The 21,785-nt window shown below is 41.1% G+C and overlaps 1 protein-coding gene across 4 annotated transcripts; it reads left to right on the top strand.

The window, feature by feature from the left end:
- The first annotated feature begins 464 nt into the window (after positions 1 to 464).
- Positions 465 to 21,629, top strand: LOC121885151 (protein FAM222A). 4 transcript variants are annotated; one of them, XM_042394336.1, is made up of 4 exons: positions 465 to 883; positions 9,913 to 10,075; positions 17,584 to 17,640; positions 18,530 to 21,629. In XM_042394336.1, exons 2-4 carry the CDS (start codon positions 9,952 to 9,954, stop codon positions 19,921 to 19,923), a joined length of 1,575 nt encoding a protein of 524 aa, XP_042250270.1. In that variant the 5' UTR covers positions 465 to 883; positions 9,913 to 9,951; the 3' UTR covers positions 19,924 to 21,629. The 4 variants fall into 4 exon arrangements, with proteins under 4 accessions (XP_042250270.1, XP_042250269.1, XP_042250268.1 ...); XM_042394335.1 differs by having other exon boundaries at positions 465 to 1,116; positions 9,916 to 10,075; XM_042394334.1 differs by having other exon boundaries at positions 465 to 1,116.
- Positions 21,630 to 21,785: the final 156 nt, after the last annotated feature.

The following is a 21,785-nucleotide window of genomic DNA, read 5'->3' as shown; positions in this document are numbered from 1 at the left end:
TATTCTGCTACATTTATTAGAGAGCTTAGCTTAGAGAGAACTTTACTGAACAGATTTAGATTTAAACCTTTTGACATACTTACATAATACAAATCGAGTCTATAGATTAAACTACCCAGCAGTATAAATAAGTTGTTTATTATCAGTTATTTCCACCTTGACCAGCTACATTAAAATGCTGCCTATGTGTCAATACATCAAAAATGATGATTAAATGATGTAATATTTACAATAACATGGCACTTCGGTCCATTCTGTACCTTTACTTTTGATATTTTAAATGCCCATTTTGCTGATAACACTTGAGTAGTTTTACTTAAGTAACATTTTGAATATTTTTACTGTAATGGAGCATTTTTACAATGTTGTATTACAACTTTTTTCTAAGTTAAGGATCTGAGTACTAATTCCATCATTGCTCCCATGTCAATCCAGCCCAAGATATGCAGGTTTCTGACCTTGTTTCCAATTAAGGGTTGATTGCACTGCTGATTGACTGAGCTGTAGAAACACATTTACAGCCGCTGTGTAGCTTTCTCCATCGATCAGGCGTGCAAGGAGTCAATAAAGAACAAAAAAACTTGCAGGACGGGTTGAATAATATATCGGATGCTCTTCTCCTTTAAAAGTTTCCGCGAAACAGCAACGTGCTTACTTTGACCCATTGCTTTGACGGGATTGGCATCACGGCAGCGGCCGCCTTCTCTTCCATACGATTGGCCGAGCCGTGGGAATATTCAAATTCAGCCCTGATTGATTGGCCCGGAGCCGGTTTCAACAGTACAAGGGGACTCATTTCCATTCCGACATCACTCTCTGTGGCGGACGCAGCCTACTCGGCTGCAGGGATGAAACACAAGACGCTGCACCGAAAACACAATCGGTAAAAAAAGAAGAAGAAAAAAAAAAATCTTTGACTTTAATACGTGTTGAATATGACGAGCAAGTACAGTTAATGGAGCCAGCCTCATCAATGGATATTTCTCCAGGGCTTTCCAGTGCTCATTGCGAAATCAGTGGCGAGATTGCAAAGGAAATACGCCTTCCGACCAGGAGAACAACCTATCAGCCGTGGCGAACCAAAGATAAACAAGCCTTATGATAAGACAAAACTCTGTAAGACATGGATTATGTTTCTTTTCTTTTTTTTTCCTTCACCCATCCTGTTTCCATCTGTGTTTAACGGACAATGTGGGCTCATGGAAAATGTTTCCTATAGTGCAGAATATTGTTGTAGCAGCTGAATTGCCTTTTAATGGTAGCTGTGTAGACTACATGACAGTAACAGAGCAAGAAAGAGATTTAAGGTTGTAAAGATGCTTCAGTACATGATGTAAGGATTCGCCCTGCATTGATTTTAGGTCGACAGCGCTAAAGTGGTGAAAGATGCCCAGTGCGCACTAATGGATAGGAGCGTCTCGCCCTTATAATATATCACTGTCCTGCTATTGGCTAATGTGTATTAATATGGGCCGAGTCCAACTATCAGCTCTGTTATTTACATTCACTATTTCGGATAATTGATGTAGGGGCAGACTATTCCCTGAAATGTATGCGTAATGTATGTATAATGTATGAAATAGTAGGCCTAAAGTGGTTATTAAGATATGGGTTAAAGACACATTTGCATAACAAACATCTGCAGTTTCTTAATGGGTTTTTTTTCCTCTCAAAACTGCCTCTGTTGTGAGCCAATACAATCTGTCTGCATGTGTGAGATGGATGATAGCTTGGCTTTGCGTGCAGTGAAAGGCTCTTTATGTGTCAGCATCTCAGTGGATACGGGAAGTGCTTTGAAGTATATTATCGGTCATTCAGAGCTGCCTCTGAAGCTTTCCACTTCTATTGTCTAGAAGCCGGAGGTGGGATCATCGCACCTCACTGCACCGGTGGCAGCCGAGGTTGAAGGTTGTAGCCGCAGCAGAGGGGCCTATAGATTATTGGCCAGGTGTGAAATTCTACCCCGCATGCTTTCCTGTTTGTGCCAGATCCTTTATTACCCAGAGAGATGGGATGTCACAGCTTCCCACCAGAGGCAGAGAAGAAGAAAAGGCTGCAATTTACTGTTTTCTTCCTGGCTATTTTCTAGACCAAAAGAGATAAATGTCAAATGGCATTATCTTTCATCCTCATGATTTCCTATAAATGCATTCAAATTATGGCATTGTGGCCTTTGATTCACCACAATGTCATAATAAAAATATATCATAATATCCTCCTGTCATCATAAAGTATATTGGCTTGACATTCAATCTATCATTTGGCTTTGTTCATTCTAAAATCTTACTTAGCCAATGGATGTTTCCTGCTGCATGTTTACACATTATATAATTTTGTCTAGCAACTGTAATTATTCGTATTTTGGCTATTTGCTTGAAATGTGTGTTGCCCAGGCCTGAACTTGCCTGAGAGGCTTGTAAATTGTGTGGTATTATGAGCAGTTGATGCGCAGGTATCCCATGGGGTTTCCCTCTGATCTCACATCACACCCCAGCAGTAATTCCAACTCTGTGAAGAGAAGGGATTTGTCATTTGGCTGCCTGCTTCCCTTTGCCTTCTCAGGAGCGAAGCTGAGCTCTGATTTATTGTGAAGTTTCCCCAGGCTCGCTCAATCTCCGGGCCTCCTCGGTTACTGAATGAAGGAAACGGCTCACCACGAGAATGACCTTTTTCTTGGATGATTATTACCCAGGCCAGTGCAAGGACTGATTAAGGTCACGTCTTTTTCTGCCATTTCGTCCATGTAGCCTCACAGGTTTAAGCGGACAGCGAGTTTTCAGTCTATTGGTAAGAAACTGAGTGATGAGATGATGCAAGATGACTTAGAAAAACGTATATGTACCCAATCTCTCTGCCTGTCTTTAATGTCCATAGTTCGGTTGCTTAGCAATTTCTCTCTTTCACCCTTTGTAATCTTTTTATCTGCTAAGAGATGTCATGTGTAATTACAGGCAGCCTGCCATCTTTTGAAATCTGTCTAATTGGTCTTTCATTCTAATAGGATGAAGGGGTAGTGGGATGGGGGTTAAGGGTGGGAGGTTAAGGACTGGGCCTCCGAGGTCATTGGGGAGGGGACAGGACCGCCGGGGTATTTGGAACTCAGTAATCTTTATTTTGTCTACACGACGGTGCTCAGTCATTACTTCAAATTAATGATTGAAACAGCCAAATTGCTATTGATGCATCATCATTTGCCCGAAATAGAAAGGTAGCGAGATGATGACATCTTTAGTCGGTCCAGAGATCAAAGACCTTTTTTTTTTTTTTCCTAGAACATTTTGATGTTTCTGTGATGCATGGCAGAGAGCTTATCATTAGGTTATCTCCCACATAAGAGCCATACGGGGAGCATTTTCTCCACAGTTTCTAATGAGTTTTATGTTTGCTGGAAGATTTTAATGACTTGAAAGAATCGGTGACCCTTAACAGCAAAACTAAACAGCCAGAGGACAGTGCTTGGAGAGAGGGGGTTGGGAAGATTGTGTATCTGTGTAACATAAACCCTTTTTCCCCCCCTGTAGTTTTTGTCTTCTTCTATGGTTTTAACAAAAGTTGATGAGAATGGAAGACTAAAAATAACTCCGCCCATGCCTGATTTGGCTGACAGACATCAACGTAAAATTAAAATCATAGATTGATATCTTTTGAAGAAAAACTTATCTTTCCACAAAAACCTTCAGCTCATTCTTTCACCATCTGTTATCTTTGAAGTCAAGGTTTTCCAAAGGCTGGACAGCATACCCATAGTCCTTTGACAGTGTCTCGGTGTGCATATTGGGATAAGGATAAGGCTCTGTTTACCCACTAATGCTACCTTGGCATTGGCCAGACTTTACCTCATGCAGTGTGTTTCTTTTACCTTGGCACCGTCTGTGTGTAAGTGCAGATTTGGGTCAGTCCAAGGCTTTCTACTCCCTACCAAGGCTGCTGTCGAAGATAAGACTTAATGGCTAAATTCGTAGACATCATCCGTATACACGTAAAGTCAGAATTTGTATTTTCCGAAAAACAAATCCACTTTAAAGCCCAGCTTTCTCTTGTGTTCATAGGTATTCTAACATGATGACGTGTAGCAAAGCAATAGGTTAGCCACTAATCATCATACCAGCACTGTTTTGAAAGACTGACTCACAAAAATGGCCCAACTCTAAAAGAAATTACAGAGTACTAGTCAAAACTGTAAATCTTATAGACGAATCCTTCATGCTGTCAGTAGCTGTGGCTGCTGTTGATGAAATTAACTGTACAAACTCTGACCTCAAGGAGTTGGACTGTCTTTCCTTTCGAACCATTTGTTGCTGCCTCGTTAAAAGTTGCTTTTCACTGAAAACATTGAACAACAATGAAGGTTAGAGTTTGGTACTTTTTTTCACCATTAGTTAGTGTGAGTGAATAAATGGATAGGGAACTTTAATCACAAGCTTCATGTGTATCTGTAGGGTTTCTTTTCAGGTAGCAGGAAAAAAAATCATCATCTGTTTGTTTCAATCAATTTCTGACTCTTGTCAAAACATTTCATAGTTAATATGTAGTTTATTTGGATGTCCAAAATATTCAGATTCGATACAATGTCGAAAAAACGTATCAGGAATGTAGTGAGACATACAATTCTGATTGACATAGATTTCATAATAGTATCCAACAGCTTACAGTTCATATATTGCTTTTGACAATAGATGCACAAGGGGTGGAAACACACTGACATGAAGCTGGAAAAGCATCATATGGGGGTGGATGTGCAGAGCTAAAATGCAATTTACAGACTCTAATGAACACGAAGAGAACAATAATAAAGTACGCATTTATATCTGAGTTATATATGCAGCAGCATTTGTCCTATTATGTTTGTCTTTGCAATAGTGAGGAAATATGTAGATGATAGTGGAGAGACAGTTCCTAAAATTGCCAGGGAATGATTGTCAGTAGTTACACAATTGAGGAGCTGTGATTTCTAACGTTTTCAGACCTCTTTCTACCATTTGCGTCATTGTAACACAACTGTCCTGTTGTGGCTACATAACATTTTGCATGAGCATGGAGATGTTTTTCCTAGACACCCGACCATTAACTCTGCTTGATTTACATCCTGCTGAATGCTCTGGACATCTGTCTGAATATTGCACAACCATTGTATTTACATACGTTTTGTGCCTGTGCACGACTTGTATAGGAAACTGTTATCAGCCTCAGGCCTTGAGTGCTCTTGCAGCACAGAGCAGAATGGCTCTGGGTTGTTTGGTTATCCTGTAAGTGAACCTTTGTGTCCATTTTTGTATTTCTCCTTCAACAAAGAAGGAAAAGAGAGAAATCTGCGTCTCTTATATGCTGCTCTGATACCAATTATGCAAACTATTATAGAATTTAACCAGGCCAACCCTTATCGGCTAATCCAGAAGTAATAGATTCTATTAAATATGTATGAGGGGGTTGGGTGGGATCTGTGTGTGTGTGTGTGTGTGTGTGTGTGTGTGTGTGTGTGTGTGTGTGTGTGTGTGTGCGCGCAGGGTTGTATAGAGATGAATCTAGCAGCTGCAGCAGCACTGCTGTCTAATTCTGTCTGTATGTCAGACTACTTGTCTGGTTTCCATTACTAAGACAAGTTCCTGCAGTGCTTACCTTGAAGACTGTATACACTTAATTATACAGTAAATGGATTGTTATTAATATACTATGTCATGATCACTCAAAGACAGACACTGCCGTTTCACTAGTTGCCATTTGTTAATCATTTATTTCTTCCTAAATGAACCTTCTCTTTTGCTTTTGTGTTCTTCCCCTCTCCCCATTGCTGTTCCATAGTTTCTGAGTGGAAGGAAGCACTCACATGCTAATCCGCCCAGAGAGTGAAAAGGGTTCTCGCCTTAAAACCTTTTTCATTATCATCTAATTATTAACTGAGGATTCTGAGAACTGTTAACAAGAGCTGAGATGGTCTGTGTGAGGAGGAGCGTGTGTGTGTGTGTGTGGCGGGGTGAAGAAGTGTGTAGAGCCAGTGTACAGTATCCTTTTCTGTTCATTTTATGTTTGTTGAGAGGGAAGTGCTCTGTGCAATTTGCTTCTATCTTCGTACTGACCCTTGATGCTACTCGAAGTCATAAAAGACTCAAGAAGGTCAGACTGATGCTCGTGTGTTGCCACTTTGTACAGCCAAAGAGGTAAACATAGTAGATTTTTTTTTTAAACCCAGTAATGCATCTCCTGGGTAATCATGCACAACCAGCTTTATTATCTCAAAAGATGTTATTCACATAGCTTAGATTGTTAGCAATATATTGTGAGGAGCTTAAACCAGGCTTCCTATTGCAGCAGAAACACAATAGGTCCCACTTTGATGGCACATAAATGTTGCGCCAAGAAGATTAACTGAAAGCAATTAACAGTTAACAATTAAAGGCCCTGTTCACACCTGGCATTAAAATGCATCTTGGGTGATCCGACCACAGGTGGACAGCTTTAAGTACAGGTGTGAATGCACCCAAGACACATTGAGGACGCATTGAGATTCAATCACTCAGACCACATTCAGAGGTGGTCTGGGCCACATATGGCCACATTCTTTTAGCATTGTGTGAGCGAATGTGTCCTGGGCCGCATTGAAGGACCGCCTACCCAACTGACGTCCTCTATGTAAGTGGAAGTACGTACTCATTTGTGTGCCAACATATAAAAGTGCGAAACAACAACAAGAAGCTACTACAGCAGGCAAAATGGATTCTCTGGCAATATTTTTAAATTTCTGGCAGACTTTGCGTGGGAAGTGTTTTGCTGCCTCCCACCGGTTAAAAACAACAACGCATTTGCAAACGGAAATGATGTCTTTTTTATCAGTAAAAGTCGTATCACATAGTCTACATATGTCTTTTACTGTTTTATGTGGTGTTTTCTTTTTCAGGGATTTAGCCATTTTAATGCCACTGCTCGCCTCCCCACATGCAAATGTTCCACCAAAACAAGTTCCCCCCAACACTATTTTGCAAGGGCACCATCGCTGCATCTTAAGTTTAGCGCCACCCATGATGATTGTGATTGGTTTAAAGAAATACAAACAAGCCAGAGCTTTTTTTCCCCCAATAGCAGAATGATAATAGGTTCAGCCAGACCTTTCTCCAGCGCTGGCACAGCGCTAAAACAAAGTTTGGTCTGGCTATGCTACATTCTAATGCCAGGTGTGAACTGACGTACTTAGAGCTGTCCACTTGTGATCGGATAACCCGAGACATATGTTAATGCCAGGTGTGAACAGGGCCATAGTCATCATCTCTCTGCCTGAAAGACTACAACAATCAGTACAAAGTCTCCCATCGCTGCCCTTATGGCTCCTCAAACAACCTTGTTATCTTCTCACAAAGTACCCTATCCTGATCTCACGACAGAGGACACATCAGAAAATGAGGCATTTTGCATCCTGTCAATGATGGGGAAGGCTTTGAAAAATAAAATGTCTGCCAACACATGTTTATAGGGGACAGTAGATGGACTGCAAAGCAACAAAGTCTTTATCTCCCTGGCAAGCCCTCAGCGGACCTTATTGTGCTGCTTATCGGCTTCATGGATGTCGCCTGAGAGTGGCAAGGATTAGACGACCTTGCAGCTTAAACTTTGTGCTCTTTTTCTTATTACTGATGTTAGAGAAGTCCTTGAGTACATGAACTTGTAAGACGCAGATGCGCCAGAGTATAGGCTATGGAGGAAATGTGAGAAGCTAGACATCTGGTTTATAACCTTCACCGTAATGTCTCGCACAAAGGCAGATTAGCTGCTGATTGAAGAGAACTGTCTTGGAAATGGACTAACACTGACCATTATGTTAATGACAAAGATCCATGACCTCACTTGTGAAGGTTGATTTGAACTATGCTAATGGATGCCATTTTTAAGATTTCTGGCAATTAGTTTGCAGTTGTCATATACTGAATTTCTGCATTATTGCATGTCCCTCTCCTCACCCCTGTTTCCTGTCTTGCTTTCAACTGTCAAATATACAAAAACTGCAAAAAAAAAAAGAGCAAAACATTATATGGAGGGCTGGAGAATTCATACAGCGTGAGAAATTAGCCCAGATAATATCATGCATTCTGGGATCCCTTTGATCTCATATCTCTCTTCCCTTTTTCAGATAATTCTGCTTAAGATTGAGAAGGCAATTTTAAGCTTTAGTTCATAAAATCTCTTTAAATTTTAAATGTAGAAAGCAGGATGAAAAAGAAACATCATAACTTGCACTTTATGCCTCATTTCTAGCTCAGTTTTTCTGCTCTCAGTGAAACTTTTTTTTTTCTTGGAGCCACTGGCCTCTCTTTGAATTATAATGCCCTCCTTGATGTATTTTCTTCCAGCTACAAATTATTGGAGTAATGGAAGGTATTCCAATTCATGTCTCATTTTCTGCTAGTAAAAGGATTTCCCTGGAGATGCCCTTTCTCTCTTGTTCCTTCTCCCTTTTCTGCACCTCCTTCTTGACAAATGTGTGGTAATGGAAGGGTTGTTGTGAAATTGCCATTATTTTCAAAATGGAATCTGACTATACTGAGACTTTCAGCTCTTCAGATGTGTGTGCTCAGATGAGACAGGTTGCACTGAGCAGCTTGAAGTGGGCTTGTCACCATGGGACAGATGCTGAGTGGAGGAGGGGAGCGGGCACACGAGGAAAAAGGGAAGAGTGAGGGAATTTTTTTTTTTTTTTTTTTTTGCTGGCACCTGAGTAAAATGAAAGCCACTCTTGTCTCCTCTTCCTTTTGAGGTGAAGGTAATCATGTTTCTGCAGCTCATCACCAAACAGTCTGTGCAGTGACTTGCTTTAGCTGCCCTCTGGAACCTGAGGGAGAAATGAAAGCCAGAATCCCCCCAAAAAATGTAAACTGAAGAAGTGAGAAATGAGGTAAAGGCAATCTGACAGCTGTATGCTGCAGGCTTATAGTAGCCTTGTTGGGGACTACCACCCTGTAATGGAAATACTGTGTTACATTCTGTTTGTAATCATTGAATTGATTAACTATTAATAGCCTGTACATCTGTGATATTTTTGCAAGATACCAGATTCACATACAGTAATCAGTATTTACAGTAGCCTCGGGTCTTTTAGTTTTGCAGCACTAGCATTCAGATTTGCTGACTCCTCCAGATAATCAAAGAGAATGTCGAATGCGATTATCAATGAAATATTTCCTCAATGCATGGATTTCTTTTCAGAGTGATTGCTTCAATCAGCACAGCTGTCGAGAGGCGCCGTCTCTTTCAGACACAGCCTCTCATTTCCTCTGACGATACTTAACTCTGCAAACAGCACAACCTATTTTAGGGAGTGAGCTGATTTTTGGGTTTCTCTCCTGATCAATATGGCTGTTAAACTTATGGAACAAGAAGCCCAGGTCTCAGGGCTAGTTACAGATTGAAACGCACAGCCTGAGGCTACAGGAGGCCTTGCAAACGATCTGTGTGATTGCAACCGACAGAACAAGGTTGATGACAGGAAAAAGCCATCATAACAGCTAAGCAGAAAGAGGAGATGGAGCCGTCATTAAGTGAAGTTAATTCCTCAAATTCACAGTCTCTGCAGTTCAAAGTGGGGTTCCTGAATTTTAATGTGGTAAAAGGACCCAAGTGAGTGCAGAGTTTTGGATATGTAAGCTACTGAAGTAACGTGGAAAAGATGTTTTTGAAAGAGGAGATCCACCTATGGGGCTTTTAGTGTTCACTACCAGCAAGCTTGCAGTTTTCTTCCAACATCAAAGTGATGTTTGATGCATGAGTTCAAATGTGTTGCTTATAATTTGATGTTTTTCCAAACCTAAAAGTTGGCATCTACTTACATTCCAGTGATTCTCTGAACAATGTGGCCAAAAGAATGACAGAAACTTTTAAAAATCAAATGACAGCAGAACAAAACTGGTCTTCTTTCTCCTTTTATTCTAGCAGGTTTACCCAGGCTGTGTGCAGCCCTAACGAACTATCATGCTGGCCTGTATTCAGAGACGGCAGAACCTCTCATCGCAGCGTCTAGCCTGCACACCCAAAAGCCTCGATGTTCCACCACCGCCATTACTGCTGCCAGTACTGCAGCCACGCACCCACAAAGGTGAGTCTATATCGCACAAGTGAAGAATACAGAAGGATATCGGTCGTGTCCGTCATGCTCAGTTTTATTATTTTATATTAAGCATGACCTTGTTGCCTCCAAGTGCACATTAAGATCATGTCTGGTTTTAGCGGCATGCAGAGATTTCAACTGCTGCGAAGCTCCTTGAATTAAAATAATGGGCCTCCTGATGATGATTCTTTTTAATTGGGCTACTAATCAGTGTGCTCCTGCAGTGCAAAATGCATGCAGGTCAAAGTGGACTCTGAAATTACAGTGTTAATCAACTCCCACACGGGGTTACTAATGATGTTCACATTTTGCTCAGAAACCGCTCTGTGTTAGTGTTGTTTGACCTTCATCTCCACTGATTGCATTCACTGAGAGGTTGAGTGGGTGTCTTCGGGACTAACCTGAACTGACATTTGTGATTAGATTTCTTTCAATTAATTGATTGAATGCGATGTGTCTGCATATTTATTTCCTGGTCGGATACTGTTTTCTTTATGTAGGTTACTCTATGTTCATGTTTTTTTGTCCAGTGGGCCAAATTGCCAAGTCTTTTTTTTTCCTTCCTGGACAGTCTAGATTCACATAATGAGATCATAGTACCACAAATGAAGTTATTCTGCTGTGGTTTCCTTTTCTCAAATTCATTTAAAAAAAAGCTGATGCTTTATACTTCTTTGTTGGGTCTGGTTTGAAGCTATATTGGACATCTATAACTACTTACAGTTCAGTGGTTCAACTGGATGTGTGTTGCAGTGTGTGGCCATTAAATATCTGAAATGGCCAATCATCTGATCCTTTAAAGATATTTTACTTACTCATTTTACAAGTGAATGTTTTGCTCATTTGCATCAGACCTGTGCATTCTCGTACAGAATCTCATTGTTTATGCATCATGAACTGTACCCATTACATAGTAAATGAATGTTTGGGATGTATGGAAAGTATAGACAGCGCAGCATTAATTTCAGGTTTAATGACCGTATAATTATCAGATTTCAGTGAGAGTTGTGGTTTGATTAACTCAACAGCTTCCCACTTGCACACAGGTGTTTTCATTTATTCTGGATAATTAGACCTCTTCTCAGGTCAAAGTTAGGTGGATCCATGCTGAGAGTCTACTGAGGTCACCGAACACCATATACTTAAAAGGATCATAAAAGTTGTCCTGATCTAACAAGTGCAACACGACTAACAGGAGAGTCAGGGAAATGTGAAATGCTGGAAATTCCTTCCCTCGTAAGCTCCATCTCATCTCCCATCTTTCTCCCCGGGTGAAATGTCTTTGTCTTTTTTCTTATTAAATATTAATTGAGAATCAGTGGAGCACTTGTCTGCTAAATGCTGGAACAGAAGGGCCTATTTGCCTCAGGCAGAGCTAGGGGTGGGTTTCTCATCCTGTTTACCTGCAGGGCCTCTTCCTCCCCCTTGAGTTTTACAGCAACTGTGCGTAGTGCAGCACCCTCCAGCTCTAGCCTGACATTTCAAGCACCACCAGAGGGAATAGACTGCTGATGGGAGCTCAATGTGTGTGGCCCAGGCTTCTTCATTAAATGAGTCGCTGTTGGATCGAGTTAAATAGGAGCAGCCTTCAGTCATCGCTGCGCTTTTGAAAGCCATTTCCATTTTTAGCTATCAATAAATGGAAGACAGTGGACATGAAAGCTCTCAGCCACACAAACCCATGTGAAAGATTTCCATGAAACGAGTGTTAGGAATTATGCGATGAGAGTGAATGAGAGCTGCGCTCTTCTCTGCTATCTTAGCTTGAAAGCAGGGGCTGGAGATGCTTTTTTTCCCACGCTGCTGGCCTGCGCGCAGGCCGGCTTTGAGAGGGGAAACTTTGCCCAAGCTGGGCCAAGCGGCACAGAAACAAATGAGGAGTGACACTGGTGCAAAGGAGTATTCGCCAGAGCCTCCTCCAGCACACATAACTAAGTGTTCAACCCTGAGGTCACTCTGTGAAGCACCCTTCATTTAGAGATTGCTGACATGGAAAAAAGGAGGCATGTGAAAATGGGGTGAATGAGTGTCTGTATTTTTATTTTTGTGTGTTTATGGAAGAAGGTCGTAAATAGAGAGGTCAGTGTGAGTGATATTTAAGAGCATATGCTCTGGTGTCAACATGTCCCGTGTCTACTTTTTCCACTTCACTCATCTGTATCTAATGGTTTAGGTTAAGGAAACCACATGGAGCCCTTAACTGGCAACCTTGAAGCCCAATGGAGATAAATATTAATGCCTCTTTATATTGATATTTTGACATAAAGAAAGCTGTTCATATTGCATTTTATGCTGGTCTTTAAACCCGTATTAAATCTGCTTTTTGGCTACTTTCAGGTCATTGTTTTGTTTTTTATGGCACATTTAAGGAGTTGGATCAACTCTGTTTCCAGCAGCAGCAGGTAGACGTTTTCAATAACGATCTCTGATAAAGCACTGCAAGCTTCCTGCAACAGACAGAACAATTAGCTAACATTACTCGCTGACAAAGAATGTCAAACACATAGCAAGCTAACATTAAAGACCCAGATAGTTTTTTCAGGAGTTGATGTATAAAGCTAGAGCTAGAAGAAGAGTGAATACTGGCCATACATTTGCAAATGGACAGAAACCTGACTACAACTGAATGCCTATGTTGATCTGTGCCTGTTGGATGTGTAAATCTGGAATTATTAGCTAACATGTTTGCGATAGAGTTGCAAAATGAGGCTGGTTCCAGGAGTGTTTTTCTCCATTCAGTATTTTTCTTTTAATTATATAGTCAGTGTTACTTAACACAGAAACATAGAAGTCTCTTAGATAATGTAATGATCCTTTTCCTAGTATGACATGGCGAATGGCTCTAAACACTACAATACCCATGAGCCTTGGCCACCCCTGCTATGGAGAAGGCCTAGAAGGCCTTTTCGAGCTATAGCAAGTTCAAAATGCTTTATCATTGCAGTTTGGAACAAAACACTGCACCATAGTTACCAAATTCATCAAAATTTGACCAAGAATCTGAAAGTGAACTGATTTTAAACTGCAGATTGTTCTTGTTTATACTAGTTTTCCCAACAGCGTAATCATTGGCTTCCACCTACCATTAGACAGGATGTTTTTGTCACCCTGGGAGTTGTAGTTGACTTCTCAAAATACTTTTTTCATGTGCACATTTTTATGTTTTCTACTTTTTATCAAAGAACCAGATATTTTCTTACACAGTGGTTCATCTTTTGCACTGTTGATTTAACGGGGACAGTTTTATGTCGATCCAAAGCCATTAAAGTGCTCAAACTATGAATCGCCTAAAATTATTTATGGAGAAAATCAATTTGACTTCCAGGACCAGGAGACCAAAAATACCTCTTTCCTTTTATAAAGTTGTTATAGAGTTATAAGTCATTGATATTGTGGTGGCCGTGTGTCCCCTATTGTTATGCCTCCTAGTGGCCAAAAATCAGTTAGTGCAGCTTTAAACTGTATCGACTGAATGTTTTACAATCAGTGTATGAAATATGATTGGAGGTTGGAAATTGACTGAAATAATCCAACACCAATGAATATAACTTGCATACAATCATATCAATGATGCAAAATAAATAAACAGCAGATTGTCTTTATTTTTTGTGGCCTGAACTGCGCGACAAAACCCAGCAGCTGCTAGTTTGTTCTGTCTAACTACCAGATAGTCAATTGCAGAATGAAGGCAGGGCCGATTAATTACATGGTTCTAATGACTGGGCTTATTGGCCCAACTGGGTGCATAGAGGAGGTTGTCATGGTAACGGAAACATAGGTTTTAAATGTGCTGTGAATGTGCTGAGCTCAGTCCCTGGATTTGTTATTTTAAATATCAGGATTATTGGTGTGCTAAACAAGTATTTATGCCCGCTGAGAAGCACTGTTCTATAATTAACTGCCAGTTCCCAGTGCCATGTTCGGCTGAGGATTTGACACTCGTAAACATGTTATCTCACAAAAGTGTTCCCCGATAAATCTTCAGCATAAGATCAAAGACCTGTGGGATATTTGCCTGGCAGTTCAGCCAACATGTATAGATATTAACAAGGAATAATTTATGAATTTTACTGTTATCTCATGTGAGAACTGCATCTAGTGGTCGTTCTAATGGCTTCCTTATGCTGGCCCTCTGGGTATTTTAACGGTTGGAAGCCGTGGTTTTGCAAACGCAATGAGCTTGTCCAACTCCTGTTTTCAGCCCTGCCTCTGGGGCTTGTTTTGCCCATAAATTAGTGATTAACTCAAACTGCTCCAAAACAATGAGGTCTCCTCTCTAATCTGGGGGGAAATGGCTTTGAGTGTGACCACGGGAAAAAGATTAGCCTGTTTAAAGTGGCAGAAAGCGTTCAGTGGGTTTGTATGGGGGTGGAATCAGGGTTATGAAACCACGGTATGGTAAACACCCAATGTTTTATCCCTCCAGAATATTTTTATGCTAATATTTATAAAATCTCTAAGTCACAAAAAACACATTAGCACATAAACACACACACACAATAAATTAGGCCTTGGGATGATTGAGAGCTTATGATTGGCCCTCCACCCCCTACTGTTTCTTTCCAAGCACGTCGCCTGCATGGAAAGAGGAAATCAGGATTAGGTGTTTCCTGTGAAAGTGTGCCAGTTTCACTCAGCATGATGCCACAACAGTTGAGCAGCATGTTTAATGTGTGGAGCCCCTTCCAACCAAGAAAACACTCAAGCCTGACTAGTGGGACCATTAAATCTATCAGTCTAGGGGTTCTAGGTGCATCAGTGTCATTATGGTGACTTTTGAGGAAAATAAAAATACAAATAAGCTTTTTAATTCTACATAACCTACTTCAATCAGGCCTGTCTAAAAGCACGTGGGAGAAAAATGTTGAAAGGTCAAAGAATTCAAATTTGTTAGCACTGCGTGATGCCCTCGACCAAGGTTGCTTACGAAAAGTGGCTGATGTTATTTTCTGCACTGTTTTTTTTTTTTTTTTCTGCCTCTGCTCTCTGTAAGGGCTGAGGAGTGAAACAGCGTGCAGTCTGCAGGTTCAGGGTGATTAAGTGCTTAAGGTCAGACTGCTAATTATCTCTCTGCCATTCCCTACCTGACAACACACAGCTGCAGTCTCCCCTGTTGTCATGTGAACTGCCTCATATTTGTTTTCCTTGTACCGCTGAATTTTGCTGTGCGACTGCTGCGCCTCTCAATGAAGTAACATGAGACGCCGTGTCACAAAGAAATCTTGACAATCTAAAGGAGAAAATGATTTTATTAATTTACAAAAGATGAAAGAGCAATGTTCCCTCCTCACATTGTTTTATTTTAATAGACTGTAGAGGTTGAAAATGAGAGAAAAGTCAGAAAAACTAACAACAACTAACTTAATTTTGTGTTGAAGAAATTTTTCTTCTTCTTTATTCCTTCCTCCTTTTCCCAAATCCCAGGTTGGGAACCACTAAGATAAGCTGTAATGTGATTTTGAACCACTTTCAGTTTGTCTTTAGTATATGCAGAACATTTCCTCTGACCTATGCGCTGACTATATATTAAAAATTAAGCCTGAATTAATGCAAACCAACTTTAATTAAAGGAATCATACATTTCTTGAGCTAAAGAATATACAGCAGTTTTGTAACTCACTTACAGGTAATTATTTTTTTTATTGTGCTGTAATTCAAATGCCTAGGATCTAAAAGCACCAAATAACTGACTGAACATAATTGATGTAGCCTAACACTAAGTAATAACACTAAGAGAAAAAAGCTGGCGTCATTTGTACATTTTTACTTGTTTTGAAGATAAAGGCCAAATGAGCTGGAAGTGACTGACTTTGAAAAACACCAGCTGTTTAAAACATCCTAATGCACATTGAAAGCATTACATTGTTTGTCAAATTGACTTGAAGCTTTCTAATTAAAACCCATCTTGATTTTGGAGTGTGCAAATAACCTCTTTGGACACCTGCGGTGCACCGTGGAAGCGTTACTTTATGCATGTCGTCAATTATCACTTTCACTGGTACGTATGTGCCCTCCTGTTGAGAGTTTGGGCGAGACGGCAGCCTCTACACAATAGGCTCTTGCCTTCTTGGCACCTTCAGAGGGAAACTTCAGCCCTCATCGTGCCAGATTGACGTTAATGATCCACACGTTTTAAGGGTGCTTTTGACTGGGGTGTTTTTTGTTTTTTTTTTGCAGAAAAGCCCAGTGAAATGAGCGAATATTGTGAAGATATACTTTTATTACTGCTACCACATGCTTTGAGAAAGCCGCCGCTGACTAGTAAACATGACGTGCGGTGCTCAGTTTACAGCCGTTTAACACCACAGACTGGTATTTAAATCCCCAAGATTGAAACAATTACCTCTGCTTGTAAGTTAAAGCAGTTTTAATGCTGGTCATGCTGTTTCTGATCTCAGTTTTATCTTCCAATAGCTGCGCTTCTGTCAGGACCAGCTAAAATGATCCCTTTTTTTTTATGCATGTCACACAGTAGTGGTCCTCAGTTGATAAATGTACGAATGCAGAGTGGGGAAGGCCTATTTGCTGATGAGGTTTCCATAGTGCCACATTAAGGCAGCTACAGTGGGAAGTGCAGCTGTGTCACGTCTCTATGGCTCTGACAGGGCTGTAATCTCTGGACTAACAATATCAGACACCCTGCGAAGACGTGTGAGCGTTCAACGTGTTTTTGAAGTGTTTGTGGAGCAGCAAGCCATTCGCGGCATGCAGGACTTAACACTTGACATTTAACTGAACAAGACTGTCTCTGATTTGTTTTGCTAAATTATCTATTGTCAGTAATTAAGCAACTTTAACCAGGGCCAGTTTTATGTAGTACTGTCAATCCTGGTTTGTGTGGTGATGCAAGAATTTATTATATTTTTTAAATGCTTCATTGCTTCTCGTCATTTAAGCTCCTTTCACGTAGATATGAACCTCGTATTCTTATAATTGATGGTCATAAATATTCAATTTATAGCCAAAGGCCAGAAATCGTTGTGGCAGCTGGTTTTTCCTGTTACATCTCTCTCTCTCTCTGAGTAGGGTTATGGGAAACTACAGAAGGGTAGGCTCACATCTCGATGCTGTTTACAGTATAAACACCTCACCAACATCCCAGATGTCATTGTTTTCTATAGCAGCACTGCACTGTGATACATAATAAGCAGTGTTTTGCTTTGTTGTATTTCTCTGTAGAATTCATTCATGCTCCTGGCACCATGGGGCTGTTCTTTCTGCTCCGCTGGGAGATTGCTGGATGGATTGAACACTCCACCTTACCTCTTTCCTCCATTTTAAACACCCAATTTATTTCTTTCATGAGATGGATCTTGTAGATTGAATCATTTTCACAGTCGGAGGCTCACTGTAGGCCCCGAAATGAAATGAACTCCCAAATCAATTTCAAATGGGAACAACAAGTGAGCTCTCCCCCTGCATAGCTGGAATTGGTTTTGTTATTGAAAATGAAATGAAGTGTTTTGTTTTTATTTTTCGCCTTTTTTTTATTGCAGATTACAGCCTTGTTCCTTCACTTGCTATGATTCCCACTGACTTGCAGCATGATCTAGGTTAGTTTTGCTGCTTTTTCTTTTTATGTCAGGAATTCCATAAAAGTGTCATTCTTAAAGGTGGCAGTAATTTTTACCTGGTGATTTATTGTTTTTAAATGGGGCGCCTTTTCCACCTTTCCTTTGTCGCCAGGAGTTAAGCAGCCATGAAATTGCCTGAATAATAGTGTTTAAATCCATTCTTAGTTTGTCCCGTCAGCCCTTCCGCACACAATTCAGTCAACAGCGCTTTTGGTGATTGCTCTTTTTCCACCTGCAAGAACTTTTCCTTCAGTTTAGGCTCCATTCTTTGTACAGTAGAATCAGTTCAGGTCCATAAAAGCATAAAGTGGAACAAAATGTCAGAGGTGGGAAATGGTGATGCTTGAATGATTTGAAAGCTATTGAGAAACAACCAAAAGTGAAGCTACTGTAGGAAGAAATTTTGCATTTAAGCAAATTACCAAACCATTCATCATTATTCAAACAATTAATCTTAAACGCTATGCTAAGGGGTTTTTGTGGGGGTTTTTTTCCCACCAGAATCCGCTTGGCTCCTCCTGCTGTGGTTTAACAGCCAAATGTCATCAAAATCAAATCTCATTGGAGCCATTGGAGGAAAATTAGCTCCTCTCCCCTCTCTTGTTGCCACTGCTCCTCTTTTGATTTCCCAGGGTAAACTAATTCTGAATTGAACTAATTCTTGAATTAGTTTCATTAAGCACTGATCAAACAGTGCTGGAGGTGTTTCCCTCCCTAAAATTAGTTTATAAGACATGTTGATGTCTGCTATTATCCCCTAAAATGGTTTCAGATGGAAAGGAAAAAAAACAACAGAAAACATAAGATACAAGGTTTCATTGGGCCGTTTGAAGACTAAATCACTTCTTTCTGTCTGCTTTCTTCTCAGGGGAGCCAGCCTCCATGATTTCTCGGTACCCTTCTCCCGCAGAGTTGGATGCTTTTGCCCAGAAGACTGCCAACAGCCCTCTGTCCATCAAAATCTTTCCATCTGACGTCCGGGTACCACAGCACAAACAGCTTAACAAAACAGTCAACGGCTTAGACACCACAGGCCAACGCTATAGCCCCTATTCACACCCGTACTCAGGAGGCTACCAGGGCTTGTTGGCCATCGTCAAGGCCTCTGTAGTGGTCAAAGGAGTGGTGAAAAACCATGAGGGCAGAAGGACTAAACACGCAAACACCCAGACTTCTGTGGCACCCTATAATAATCCTCTGAATAATGGCTACACAGCCAGACATGGGCATAAGGTCTATCATATAAGCTCATGTAAGCCTCCTGATGTACCCATTGAGACACTTTGTTCTAGCGCTGGGATGGCCTCTGGAGATCAGAGCCTGGCCCCCCAGTCTGAGCTGGCAGAGGTTCAAAGCCTCATGAGAGAGATGAGCAGAGTTCCCCACAGCCAGGCCCTGCAGCTGGGGGGGGAGGCGCGAGCCAGCCCCTCGCTGCAGGCTGTGGCTGCAGTGGCACATTCAGACTCCGACTTTGTCCTGGGAGTGCCACCACAGAGCAGTCTGGCATTCACGGGGGCAGTTCTACCTACGCAGAGTGCAGATGTAGCCAAAGCTGGGTACTTGGAGAAAGGAGACTACAGAGTGTGGCAGCACAAACATCAAATTCAGCCACAGCCCTATCAGCAGGGAGCAGTGAGGATGTACAGTGGTGCTCCGGGGCACAGAGCAGCTGATACCGGGGTTGGCCAGTCTCCCGAAACTGGCCTCCCTTTGGCATGCCCCTCACAGCTTTCATATAGGCTGCATCCCCCCAGTGTGGGCGCGGGGCAGGAGCGAGACAGCGGCTCCTCTCTGAACTGTGCCGCCATGCAGGGGGAGTTCTCTGTTGGACAGTACTTCGCTCCTCTCTGGGACGGCGTCGTGGCCACCCCGAATAGCGACTGTTATACTTCTCAGGTGCTGGCAACGGGTACATGTGCAGCCAGGCCTAGAGACCTGGGACTCTCCCATCCCCATCCCCATCTCCACGCAAACCGCCATCATCAACACCACCACCATCACCCACAGCGTCACCAGCCACAGCTCCACCCTCATCCTCTTCCTCATGCCCAGGCCTATAACGCATGCGGGCTCCCTAGTTCTAGCCTGTGCCACGCTGCAGTACTGAGCAGCAGCCTGCAGTCTCTGGAGTGCCTCATCAGTGAGATCCACCCCCGCTGCATCAAAGAGCACATGCTGGGCCGTGGGTACGAAGCCATGGGGATGCCTCAGCTACTGGAGCACCACCAGCAAACCCACATTCAGCTCCCCGTCTACAGATAAGACACGGTGCTGCCACGCAACAGGAGACAGCAGTGACAAACCTTTTTATAGACAATGTGTCAGTTTAGACATCTATGAGAATGAGACATGCCTTTTTAGTTTGTGCATGTACTGTATTTGTAGAAGGCTTAGTGTTATAAGCCTGAAAAGGTAAATGATAATCATGACTTAAGATACAGGTTTATCTTATGGACTTTTCATGTTTTATTTTTATATCTTACACGGCCATCAAATATGCCTGCTATTCATTTAATACTGATGCTGAGCACCTAATCATAATTTGCCGTTACATTTCAACTGTATATTTTGGCAGAGGGTGACTCCTCTTTACAAATTGGAAACTTGCTTCATTGAAATAATCATCGGCACCCTTCTAAAAACAATTACTTGAATCTGGGACAGTTTTTGTGAATATACAGTGTAGGATATTTTTACATACAATTGCCAGAGGGAACATTCCTTCAATAATACCTGAACTTTTGGCTGCTGCTTTATTTTTTGATTTCATTTTGCTCACTTTTCAGCAGCTCTTGTGTTAACAGACATATGCAGTTCCCCCCCTTCTGCAATATGATGCAAACCTGGCCACCGAAAGGGGAAATATTTTGATAATTTGCATACAAATGTGAATAAATTTTTTGTTATGCAGTCATACCCAAGGTTGCGTTATTTAACATCTTAATTGATTTTAAGGTAGTCATGCTCAGCACAGTGTATTAGGACTGTTGCATAAATCAACACTGTGGCATTCAGGCCAAGCAAGATGTGCCCTTTGGTTGTATTTTTGGTTACATTTATAATTTTAAGAGGTTGTGTGGACATTTTTTCCATCAATTATCTCTGATGGTGTGAGATGTATGACTGAGTAGTTCTTTGTGTGTCTGCGCTGGTTCTGTAATACTATTTATTTATATCGGCCTGTTGAGTTATTATGGCAAACTGTCTCTATAATTATAAAGTGCAATTATTATATATGAACATGTGAGCGCTCTCCATGAAGTATGTTGTTGAAATAACTACATTTGCAATGTATGACCCCAATCCCCCTCACCCTTTTTGCCTCTTCTTAATAAGGATTGTCAAGTAAATGAAATTTTCTAGACCCAGCAAATAAGTTTGTCATTACATATTATTATTTATCTGCCAGACATGCAGCCTGACAGTTATATTATATCCATGAATGATAAACTAGCTGTGGAAAGATGAGATATTTTTTCTGGTTTTATTGCAAAGGGATTGAAGGTTTAACTGCCAGGAAGGTCTTTTTTCAGTCATAGATCTCATTTGATTAACATCCAAATTTTCACTTGAGGATCTCCGGTTTATAATATAATAGTAAGTCAGTCCTTAGCTGAAATATTTCCTCTATAAATGATGCAAGTTGGAAGGGATAATTTTGTTCCCATTGTGAATTATGTGAGCCTAGATGGATGGCAGACGCTTGAGGCAGAAGTGATTGAATCCGTCAATACACACATGTAGATGAAAATGTACAAGTCTTATCTAATATCTCATGATATTACATTTCTCTATAAAAGATAGATGCTTTCTTGAAGATAAAGCCACAAGAATATTACTGTTTGCATTATTAAGACATGGGTTTGCCATCACCCAGCTACTGAATGGTTAATCTTAGATGGTGTGCCTGCCTGCACCCCTTATTTTGCTTCATTTGTCCTCCTAAATTGGATGCTATAGCAGTAATGTCGTTTAGATCACCACAGACGAAGAATGCGCACGCATGTTAAGTAGTCTATTACAAAACAAATAACCTAGATGGCATGAATAATGGCATTAGATGCACTGTTGGGAATAAATCTGCAATATTTGATTGATGACCTCATTGCGAGATAACTAATATT

The sequence above is a fragment of the Thunnus maccoyii genome, chromosome 19 (assembly GCF_910596095.1).
Source record: "Thunnus maccoyii chromosome 19, fThuMac1.1, whole genome shotgun sequence".
In the NCBI taxonomy this organism is placed as follows: Eukaryota; Metazoa; Chordata; class Actinopteri; order Scombriformes; family Scombridae; genus Thunnus; species Thunnus maccoyii.
The sequence above is the reverse complement of the archived record's forward strand: the minus strand, read 5'-3'. Positions and strand labels throughout refer to the sequence as shown.